The sequence below is a fragment of the Mesitornis unicolor genome, unplaced genomic scaffold (assembly GCF_000695765.1).
Source record: "Mesitornis unicolor isolate BGI_N332 unplaced genomic scaffold, ASM69576v1 scaffold26698, whole genome shotgun sequence".
NCBI classification, from domain to species: domain Eukaryota; kingdom Metazoa; phylum Chordata; class Aves; order Mesitornithiformes; family Mesitornithidae; genus Mesitornis; species Mesitornis unicolor.
Genome location: NW_010200183.1, coordinates 1 through 12,238, shown reverse-complemented (window position 1 = coordinate 12,238; position 12,238 = coordinate 1). Strand labels below are relative to the sequence as shown.

Here is a 12,238-nt window from a genome sequence, read left to right as displayed (position 1 = left end):
TTCAAGTGTAATATAACCAAACTAAATTTGTGGTTATGGTAGCTACTATCTGTAATTCCACATTAATCACTGCTGTTACTCTCTTATGAGGAATTGTACTTACAGCTGCATGTACAAAATAGTGTTATTAGTGTGTAAATTATAGTAGCAATGAATAGCTTTATCAAGTGTGTCAACAGGCACAGTTTAGCCAGTTAATGACTGGACAGTCTGATTTTCAACTTATGGACAGAAATGTTGCAGCTTTTTTAATCTTCTAGTGTTTTTTTCAGATTTCCTGTTCTCATCTCAAGATTTCCTTTTACATAAGCAATGTAAAAACGCTGCTTGTGAACATGTTCCTTTAAAACTTGGGGTTTTAAACTTCTATCTCAGACTGAGCTGAAATTGTATCGTTTAAGTCTGTTTCTATATGCTTAGTTTATAGAAATGAGAACCTAAATATATTAGTGAGAAATGACTGCATTTCTGGTAAATGTTAGTCAAATTGCACTGCAGTCCTAATGAATTATCCTTTCTTTTTCATAAGCAGTTGTTGTACCATGAGAATATTTATATTGGTTTTGATTATTCTAATGCATTCTTTCTTACAGTGTTCTGTGAAGGTTCCAGTCCAATGGTTCAAGTTTCTTCTGGTTTATTAAATGACCATTTTTTAGAAAATATTGGATCTGGAGTACCCATTTGCCAAACTGTGTCAAGCCAAAATTTTGAAGTAAGCACATCACTTTCTTTGTTCTCTTATGGTCTGGAAGGCAACCAAATCTCGGGGAACTTCATGAATGCTTATGAAAAATGTGATGACCTTGCAGAATATGCATCTGGAGGGCATAATGATCTGAATGGTCAGAATGGAATTGCTTTTGTAAACATTGACTCTTATGAGCCAGATAGCAGTGATGGAGAGGAAGATGATGCTCAAGACAAGTTTTCTTTGGCAAGAGAAGCAGCAGGTGTATTTCCAGAAACACTGGATAACATGGTTTTTGAGTTAGAAAAGGGCGTAGAGTCTTTTGCTGACTTACAGTTCCAATTGTCTGCTCTGACCCACAGTGTTTCTAGTAAATGTTGCAAAGAAGCAGAACTGATGCCTTTAATGAGATATTTTAGCATAGACTCAGACTTGGCAGGTCCAAACAACAGAGCATTTACATCTTCTGCAGATGATCAGGCTATATTGAGAAGTAGGTTGAGTGGTGCCAATTATGAAACACAGCAGATAGAAAATACAGTGGATGATGGAATCAGAAGTCCTATAGCAATTGCTGATGAATTATATATCAATTATGAAAAGACTGATGAAGAAAAGTCACTTGAGCTAGTTGTGAGACCTAAAATAAGAAAACAAAATACTGCAAACCAGTTGGAGAGAAAGAAGCTTCTCCCTAATGATGATGAAGAGGAAAGTGATTCCTGGAGAAGAATTAAAAGTGGTGAAGTCCAGCAAGCCTATGCTGAGTGTGTCTTGAGAAACAGCAAAGAAGAGATGAGTTCTAATATGCTCTTTGAATCAGAGTACCAGGGTCATCAAAAGCACACAGAAATAGTCCTAAGGAAAGATGCAGCAGTTCAAGAACAAAATGTTCAAGGCAATAGCACTTTTTGGGATGAGTTGGAAGAGTGCACCAAACACTTCTCAGTGTCTCACAAAGATGAAGACAGGTAAGATTTCATTTTTATCTGTATTAGTATAGAATCTTTCTTCTAAACGGGCTAATCTGAATAATTTGTTAGCAAACAGTTTCAGAATATGGACAAATAACAGGATGTCAGCATTTCCTTTCAGTTCTCCTGCACCCTTCCTCAAGTCTGCTTGAAAAAATTATAGCATACCTTCTTGTAATGTAAAAAGCCTTTCTTTATGTTTATGGTCAAGGTGTCTTACCACTCAAGAAGATTACTTATTTTTATTTTACTTTTACTGAGTGGATGGAAGGTAGAGAGGGAATATCTTGTTCAGCATGGGTTTTGGGAAATGATGGATCTTTGAAAGTTCCCTTCAACACCTGTTATTTTCAGAATTTGTTCTTTTTGCTACCAAATCTCAATATTCTGCATGACAGCCTATACATGTTCTTGACTTTAGCCTTTTGAAAGAAATTATTCTTCCTTATCATATCTGAAGAATAACTTGATAGGATTCCTTATCTGTTTCTTAGTGAAAGGTCTTTAGACTAGTAGGTATTTCCAAAGTAGCTATTAATGAATAGTTTCAGATCTACAGACAGCTCCTACCTGGACACCACAGACAGTATTCAGTCTCCTCCTGTTTTGAGCTCTCTACCCAGAAGACAGACTGATTTGGATAAACCTTATGTTGATTAACTTTTACTCATGATGCTGGTTAAGAACTTTTCACTGTGAATTGGAGTTACATAATTAAGCTCTTTGAAGGTTAAAAGAACTATAGCCTTCTGTTTATTTATGGTAAATTGCAGTAGTGTTTGTGATGACATCAGTTTGGTGGTTTTTTTCCTATTTTTCTTCTACTTTACTTCTATCTTCCTGTTTCTGTTCCTACTGTGTTCTTTACGAGACTTATCTTCTGGATGTTACGGCTTTTCTGTATGTGGGCTTGCCATTAGGCTTCATGAGATGGTCTGCTTAGTAGGTTGTTTCTGCTGCTTTTGTGGAGAGAACAGCATGAAAATTAAGTCTTGATAAGAGAGCTTCTACTTTTAAGTTTTTTGTTTGGCTGAGGGGTAAGGCCAGCACTGCTTATTTGTTAAGCAAGCATTGGTGTTCTGTGTCACTGCTGCTATTTTCTGTGTGTGCTTGGAGAAAAATGTGTATAGTGGGTCTTAGTTTCTATTCCCAAGTTGTTTCATGTGTGCTGCAAATGTGGAGGGGGAAGAACAAAATGTTTTTGCAAACTGAGATGGTCACAGTTCTTTCTTAGAAGCTGATTTTTTTTAATTAGCTCTTGGTGTATACTTGCCTTGTAATATATTTATAAATAGTACAAAATTAATCATAGAATCATAGAATGTGTTGGGTTAGAAGGGACCTTTAAAGATCATGTAGTCCAACCCCCCTACAGTGAGCAGGGACATCTTTAACTAGATCAGGTTGCTCAGAGCCCCCATCAAGCGTGACTTCCAGGGATTGGGCCTCCACTGCCTCACTGGGCAACCTGTTTCAGTGTTTCACCACCCTCATGGTGAAGAACCTCTTCCTAATATCTACTACTCTCTTGCAGTTTAAACCCTTTCCCCCTCATGCTATCACTCCCTGCCGTTGTAAACAGTCACTCCCCAGCTTTCTTGTAAGCCCCCTTCAGGTACGGGAAGGCTGCTATAAGATCTACTTGCATCCTTCTCTTCTCCAGCCTGAACAACCCCAACTGTCTCAGCCTGTCCTCATAAGAGGTGCTTCAGCCCTTGGATCACTTTTTTTGGCCCTTTCCTGGACCTCCTCCAACAGTTCCATGTCTGTCTTGTACTGAGGTCTCCAGAGCTGAACACAGTACCCCAGATGAGGTTTCACCAGAGCAGAGTAGAAGGGCAGAATCACCTCTTGATCTGCTGGCCACGCTTCTTATGATGTAGCCCAGGATGTGATTGGCCTGGGCTGCAAGTGAGCATTGTTGGCTTGTGTCCACCTTTTCATCCACCAGTGTCCCCAAGTCCTTTTCCACAGGGCTGCTCTCTATAATATCATCCCCTAGCCTGTACTGATGAGGATTGCCCCTACCCAGGTGCAAGACTTTGCATTAAAGTAATGCAAAAAAAAAATTATCCTGGAAAATATAGTCTATATTGAGAGCAATTTTCATAGGTAAGTAGGAAATTACAGAATGTTTGCATTTGTTTTCTTTCCCCTAAAGCAGTGTTTAAATTCATACCCTGTTGTCTTTTTTAAGTTGCAGCTCAGAATGCAGTGATGGAGAATGGTCTACAGGTGTGCCTATGTATTTTACTGCTGCAGAAAAAGACCAGTCCTCAAGTGATGAGAGCTGGGAGACTGTCTCTGGCAGGGAGGAACGTGAGCCTGAAGTGCAGAGCAGCAGCAGTGGTGTAGAAGAGGAGAGCACAGACTTCTATTTTCAAGGAGGGTATGGTTTTACTTTATTAGCTAACTTCCAGTAAGTTTTGATATCAGTAGCAACACAGTATCCACATGACACTACACAGAATAACATCGGTTCTAAAACTTGTTACTATGCTAATGATAATTTGCATCAAAATAATCTGAGTAGTTTTATGTATTTCGAATTGGGGGAAAAATGACCTGTCATGCAAATGATTCTACTATATGAAAGGTACAGAAATAATGAGAGGGCATTGACATGTAGTAACAATAGGGATAATAGGCTGGATATACTGACTTTAAAAAGCCAGATTAGGTATGTTAATTGTAAAGATGTACATCTTACATACACATCTTTTTAGTGCTCATTGGAAAGCAGTTGTTTATCTCTTTGCTTTATTACTTCTCATATTCCACTGCTGGTCTTTATTTCTGCAGCCCTATCAGTGACTGAAGTAAACTTGAACCACTTGCTTGCTGGAAACTTACTCATTTTTCCAGTCATTCAGTACTTACTTTATAAAATGTATCTGCCTTTGTGACAATGCAAAATTGATAAATATCTGAAGAAAGCTTGTTTTTTTCTAAGCATCTAATATTGACCTTATTCTTAGTTTGAGTCTTCATAAAGCAACAAGCCGTACCTAACTGTTCTTTTATCTTCCATTTTTAGATAGTACCTATTAACAAGCAGTCTAAATCACTGCTACTGCTTTTTTTAGTATTGCTGTATCTTGAGGTTTGGAGAATTGGTATGGCTTTATGAAACTATTACAGAAACTCAACTGTTTTGAAATAACAACAATAGAGCTATATACTCTTTAGCTTTCTTTGTTGTCGACAGCCTACAAATAAACCCATTTCTAACATGATTCTTGTTTATTTGCCCTTTGATAAGGAAAGTGGGACTCTCAGCCCTGTGACTCTAAACATCAAAGCGGCTTGTGCTCCTTTGGAAAATCCAGTGATGAGAGAAGTCTTTCTCCTTATGCAAATAGCTTCTCTTTGCATTCAGGCCAAGGTTCCTCATGAAGGCTGTTCCAGGGTGTCAAGAGAGCCTTTCTTTTAAGTGGCCTTAGGAACTTGTAGATTAATAAGAAAATATTTAGTACCAAATTTACTAGCCCTGGCAGGGGTACTGCTTGTACTAGGGAAAATGCAAAACAAGCTGCTTACGGTACTGTGAGCCTTGAGCATTAGACAAATAATTTTGCTGTAGATTCATGAGTGTTACTAGATTTTGAGTCAGGAGCTGATACCACTGGGAGTTTCTTGGTTTTTTTACAGCTAATGCTAAATTCCCATTTGGGACTCTGGAGCCTGGAAAACATTAATCTTTAGCCCTTGTAGCTTTTGTTGCTTGCATGTGTTTGTAAAAGGTTCTAGCTTTTTAGTTTTAGCTTTGCATTTATTTATCTGAAGGGAACGGATGTTATTGGAGGAAGGTGAGATTTGTTGGTTACAGTACCGGGAAGAAGGAGAAAGTAGCAGTGATGAGGGAAATGATCCAATTAGTGATTTTGTGCATCCTGGATTCTTCCTGTTGGATGGAAATAACAACCTTGAGGATGACTCCAGTGTGAGTGAAGATCTGGATGTGGAGTGGAGGTATGCCTTTGATAGTTTTCTGCATCAATTTTAGATGTTTTGTAATAACTGTTCTGCTTTTTATGTAATATGTCAAAAATACCCATGGCTACCAGTATTTACTTGCTTCAAAGGCTGCTAATCTGAGTTTTATGGCTTAGGGTACTTTAAGTGCTAAGTGTCTTCTAATGGGAGAAAGAGGATATACATTTCCTAAATCAGATCGTCATCTGAGAGGATTCTGGTACACTGAATATTCAAGGAATGGGTGTACTTTTTGGATTAATTTTCAAAATGGCAACTATATAGTAGAAAGTGTAACAAAGTTTTGCAAGTGATATGAATGTAATCAGCATTTAAGTCAGTGCCATTTTATAACTGGTCTTTTCCTCTTTTGTAAACGGTGTAAGTTAGATATTATAAGCCTATTTTCTTTCTCTTTGAAATGCCATGCACTTACCTAATACAATTTTGAATGCTTCACTCAACTTTCTGTCATGAATTTCAGTAATCATGAGATTACTGAAGAATATTTCAATATAACTATTATGAAAATTCTGGAAATACCAGGAAGAAAGTGATTGGAGCCACTTGCACAGCCTAATCCTGGCAGTTCAATGCCTTTTTTTGAAGTAAAAGTAAGCGAGACAGAATGCTTTCCAGTGAGAGACTTCAACACTTGCTTTCTTCTGCTTATTAAAAATATTATAAACTACAAGATAGACATACCAAAAACATTGGTATTTTCTCCTTGTGAAGTTAGATTGTGAAAAAACACAACAGGGACTGATGCATGGGAATTCAAGCTAGAAGTAAGTCATGTGTTCTTATAATGCTAGACAGCAAGCTTTAGGTGTTGGAAGTTAGCTTTGGTAAGCTTCCTAATTACTCAAAATAGGAAGAAAAGAACATGTTTTTCTAAAAGTCTGTTAAGTTTTGTCTGAACATGCATAGATCTGTACATTATACTGCTTGTGCCTGTTTTAAGATTCGATCTCAATGTTGAAAACAGAACTCAAAGCAGCTGCCAAGCTATGAACTGACACATGACACAATAAAAATCTGAGTGCTGGTTGTAAAATGAGTGTAATAGCACACATGCGAAATTTATTAGCTTAACCCTATGGCCTTTTTCTCTGGAGAAGTCAAAGGTAAAAGCTCCCGTTATGTTCTTTTGAAGTCTATATTGTCTTCGGTATACCGTGTGTGTGTATATATGTATATGTACCTTCTATACTAAGAGGACGTGCTGGCAGGTGGTGGTTGCAGGGTGGTATCTGTGAGGAGAGGCTGGAGCTGCCCCATGTGGAACACAGCTGATTTCAGCTGGCTCCAGCCTCCTACTGCAGGCTGATGCTTCTGCAAAAGTACTAAAGAGAGGTTAAAAAATGCTGCACAGTAGAATGTGAGAAGGAATAGTGAGGATGATGTGAGAGAAACAACCCTACAGACACCAAAGTCAGAAGAAGGGGCAGAAGGTGCTCCAAGTGCTAGAGAAGAGATTTCTCTTCAGCCCCTGGAGAAGACCACAGTGGAGCAGGTAGGTATTTGCTGAAGGAACTGTACCTGTGGAGATCTCCTGCTGGAGCAGTTAGTGAAGGACTGCAGCTTGTGAGAGCCTCTTACAGAAGCAGATTTATTCTGAAGGACTGTAGCCTGTGGGAGGGACTCCACACTAGAGTAAGCAACAGTGTGAGGAGGAAGGAGTGGCACAGAGGAACTGCCATGTACTGACCACAACCTGTGTTCTTTGTCCCTCTGTGCCACTTGGAGTAGAGGAACATGGAGTCAGAAATGAAGGAGTAAAATTGAGCCTGGGAAGAAAAGGAGGACTAAAGCAAGGGTGTTTTTTTGCCTTTGTTTTTCACCACTTTTATAAGCTATAAGTTCGTAGAATCATAGAACAGCATAGGTTGGAAGGGACCTCATAACATAATTTGGTTCAACCTTTCAGTTAAACTAAGACTCAACTTAGGTGGAAACTTGTCTTGTGTGTAATGTTGATTGGTGAGTGATCTCCCTATCTTTATCTTGACCTGTGAGCTTTAAGCCTTATTTATACACCTGGTCAGTTGAGGTGGCGGTATAGGAGCATCTGGGTGTGCAGCTGGCAGCCACTCAAGGTCAACCTAACACGACAACCACAGTGCACACAGTAGTTAACAAGTGATGTAATTTGATGTACCCAGCCCTCCTGTAGTTACTATTTACTATAAAATGAAGACCATGTTTCCTAACTCATATTTTTCAGACTACTTGATGAGTTTGGTGATGGCCTAGGACTTGCTCAAGCCATTCCTTATGCGGATCCTCAGTTTCTCACATTTATGTCGCTAGAGGAACACTTACAAGCTGCTATGGAGGTATTAAAATATTCTTGGTGGTATTATATCAGTGATGTTTTGACATAGGTTTTATTTAATCTTTTTTTAGCATAATCTGAAAACACAGGGAAAGAATTATTTTCCCACTTTAGCTTGAACTTTCAGGTCTGCAACCTTGAAAATAAATGTTTGGAAGTTCTTTTAAATTATATAGTGCAAGAAGTCATTGATCAGTGTTACTTTTAGAATATGCATGTATTTCCTCTTCAAAGAAAAAATATACTGATTTTCTACCACTATAAACATGCTATTTAAGTTACTGTAAAGAATGTTGCCAGATTCCCTACATAGCAGGAAAATAAATACCTGGATCTGTGCCTATGAATTGTCATAGCTTTTTTTCCTTTGCAAGAATACAATTGAATGTCTCATGTTTTTATTCCTCAGTAGAAGACTTTCTGTGTTTGACTGTCTTGACTGCATGTGTTTTCAAGTTTAAAAAAAAAAAAAAGCCCCCAACAAACAAAAAAGCCTTTTATCTTTACCTTGTTACTGAGAGCCAGCACGGTTATGATCTTTGTCTTTTCTTTGTTACATGACATCGGTCACTGTCAGAGTGAATATGGAGCTAGCTAAAATTCAGTTTTATGCAATGTAACAATTCTTACACAGCTAGAAATCTCCCCTGCAGGCTGTTTGTCAAAATAAGAGTTGAAATATATGTAGATGTATAATATGGTATTACAGCAATTCAATTGAATGTTCTGTGTGTGACACAAGTTTAGTGGCAGCAAGGTCTTAGTTAAAAGGGGTGAACAGGGCAGATTGTATGTGATAGTGTACTTGCAGGCAAAATAACAAGGACGCTTTAAAGTGCTTTCTAAAGCTGACAGTCAGTGGAACAATCATAGATTCTCTCCCCCCCCCCTCCCCCCCCCCTCCTTGGATATGTACAAAATCAATGATTTTGTGAATAAACCTCATGGGGATTTCCCAAGAGGGTTGAAGGATGGTACTCTGAAGTTAGCAGTCATTCAATTCCTGGGTATTGTGCATCCCCCAAGGTATATGGGATGTCAGCACTATTCATGATAAAGTAAGGTCTTCTCCAGCTGCGTGGGATCTTGTTAGCATTATTTATCTGGAGACACTTCAGAACTGCTTATTAATGTGTAGGAGGTCTGTTGATGTCCTTACCATAAAAGCAGTATTTTGCAGTTGTATAGAGAAAATTCCTTCTCTTTAATAGCTGCTGGTTCTCACTACATCAGAAAGGACAGAACTACAGAAGCAGTTGACCTCCTCCTTTACACCAAAGCAAAGGGATCTGTGTAGAGAGAGGAAACTAATCCTGTCTTTTTTCGAATTAATCTGTATGTTAACACTTGAAGAGGAGGCTGAGGTTATTCTGGCTCTAAACATTTCTTTGTTGTTACTGTGTTAAAACATTTCCCTAGTTACTTTGTTAGAAGAAACATGTGCAGTCTTGTTAGGCTGACCTGTAAAAGCAATCCTAGGTGGCTCTGTGCATGTCTGGCTGAGAAGATACTATAATTATGTTAATGTCACCAGGAACAGTGTCATTGAAAGCAGTTGGCAAGCAGGTAGATGACTACCAAGGTTAGTTGTTCTCTGACACCTGTGGTACAGGTCACTGTGAATGTTGGCCAATTCTCTTAAATAGTATTTGTACTTGAAATCAGCACTTGGGTGTATGAAGCTTTATGGTGGGGATAATTGGGATTAGTCAGCAGAAAATGGTAACTGAGTTATAAAAGAAATAGCTGTACTGACTGTGACTGAATGGAGAACACAGGCTTTCAACAAGAATTATAAATATTTCCTCCCAATAGCAAGCAGAAATGGAGCACCCCTACTTCCAGTGTGAAGATGGTTACTAAAATTCTTCAGAAAATAAGAGCAAGGATTACCCAAAAACATTCAACATTTCTCTCAGACAATATTGCAAGTATTTCTGGAAGTTGAAACTGAGAAAAAAAAAAAAAGGCTCTATATGTGTATCTACTCAGAAGTAATTTTAATTGCATGCTGAGATCCTATCTTTTGATGACAGCGAGATATAGACAGGATCAGGATATAATGTTTTCTGCGTTCTAGAAAACAGGACTAGCAAATGACCAGTATATTTTAGCTCAGAAAATTTTCTGAAACTGTCTTTAGCCAGCAAAATAAACTATTGTAGCTGTGAGATACACACTTGAAAGTGATACATGATAATCCATCAAAAACTGAACTGTATCTTCATGGTGGGGGAGAGGATCTATCCAAATTGTGACATTTGGAGGAGGAAATTAGTGAATAAGTAACTAAAAGCAAAACAAGCCATGCTCTATACGATTCTAGGATGCCAAAACATAGTAACCTGTATGTATTTTTTACTTAACTTCCATTTGTTCTAAAGAGATTACTTAGCTAGAAGTGTTTTGTTTACTTCATTAGCAGTATAAACAGGTTGGGTGTCTCTGCAGCATCAGTGGCATCACTTATGAATTTATCCTTTGCTGATTCACACATTTGAATCATGCATGTGAGGAGCTCAAATCCCTGTAGGCTATAGCACTCCTGTTTTTAGCAATGTCCAGCATTTGGTTTATGGTTCATGGAGCAGTAAACAGTCACACAAGTAATAAGAGGAAGGAAATAAAGTTTGACGTTATAAAGGCTTGCTCTGCTTTGGTTTTGAAGATGTGGTTTTAAGTATCAGTCATTGTGAAGCTTTTTGTTTGTGATATTTCTTCTGTACAGCTATCAGAAGCAAACACTGCAGTGTTTTTACTAGTACTGGATATAGACACAGACTTGACACATAAGTAATATTGCATCCTTCTGTCTGCCTGGGATCTTACCTAATTTTTCCTTTTCTAATTAAGTATTTTTACCTACAAATTATTGCAGCTGTAGTGAAATATCATTACAAATACTAAAATCACCTTAAAGGTAGTAAGGCAGTATTGTCTGCTGTAACAGAATTGAACGCTTTTAAGCATATAATACATTGGAGGAGTGTGCCTGTTTTGCAGGTAGTCTCACATATTGCACTAGAGAAAACTCTCCCAGGATTTCCTTTAAATTAGTGGATTTCTACATGAGAATATATGTCACTAGGAGCTGTAAATATTTGTCTGGCTTGTGCTGATTTTTCTGCCACAAACATTTGACATTAGGTACAAACCTGCTAGTTTAGATCTAGTGAGATGGTTGCCTGAGCTATCTTGCCACTAGAGATAAAAGTGCAGGCATGTTTTCAGGCGGCAGCTTTAGTAACTTTAGAGAGTGTAATAGGAAAGACTGCTGAAGGTGTTTGTGTTTGTTTCTCTAGCATACTTTTGGGGTTTTTTTAGTTAAGTGTACCCACAACATTACAAACATGTCAGGTTATCTTAAACTACTTACCAAGGGAGTTTCTTGGCCATTAGAATAATTTTTCATGCTGATTAGAGCAGTAAGTAGTTGTGCTTCAGGAGTATGGCTAGTTCAGTCAAGATACGAACTCTGTGGTTCTGTTTTTGGCTTTTCAGTTTGTTCTGCTGTTCAAACAGGTATATCTGATAGATTTCTTAGTGAATATAACTAATATAAGTTCTCTGTAGCATTTTTTTTTTCTACTGTGGAGCCTCTCAATATATGATGTAAACATCAAATCTGCTTGCTGTAGCATCAGAGTCTTAAAGATTTTTGTGCGGTAAAGAAATTAAATTTCAAACAAGTTGACTTCAGAGCACTATGTCTTAAGTTACTATACAGATGATGTAGAAACATGTATGTGGATCCTCTTTTTCTGAAAGCTTACACTGGTACCATACGTGAGGTTCTTAATCTGTCTGTACCTGAGTAATTCAGTAGCTGAAGCCAGGGAAGATATTAATGAGGCTTTTATTTTCAGAAAGTAAGTGTAATGACAGTTTTGTATTAGCAAGCTTTATTACATTTTCAACTTCTTGCCTTTTTTGAAACTTAATAAAATGAGCAAATGTTGATTAAAGAATAAGTTGTGACTCTGCCCTGATGCTTTAAGAAGGCTTAAAAACCAAAATGTTACTGTTTTGACCTTCAAATTCATTCACGTTTTTATTTTTGTAACTAATAATGGTTAGTATGGCAGAAATACTATCACCTTCTTAAATGGAAATTATTAGAATTGGATTCCTTTTCTTGGCTATTTGTTACTATATAGAGAGTGTTACATTTGTGAGTAAGAGAATGTGGTCTCTGCTCAATCTTTTCAGATTGCTCTGGCACATTTGGAATCTCTTGTATTTGAAGTTGATCAGGCTCAT

The 12,238-nt window shown here is 37.8% G+C and overlaps 1 protein-coding gene across 1 annotated transcript; it reads left to right on the top strand.

Moving 5' to 3' along the window:
- Window positions 1-593: 593 nt before the first annotated feature.
- PJA2 (praja ring finger 2, E3 ubiquitin protein ligase) lies at window positions 594-12,232 on the top strand (the record flags this gene model as incomplete). Its single annotated transcript, XM_010189666.1, has 5 exons — window positions 594-1,662; window positions 3,869-4,054; window positions 5,452-5,637; window positions 7,868-7,979; window positions 12,188-12,232. Coding segments are annotated over 5 exons (1,598 nt in total), but the record flags the coding sequence as incomplete, so codon positions are not given.
- Between the last annotated feature and the right edge of the window lie 6 nt (window positions 12,233-12,238).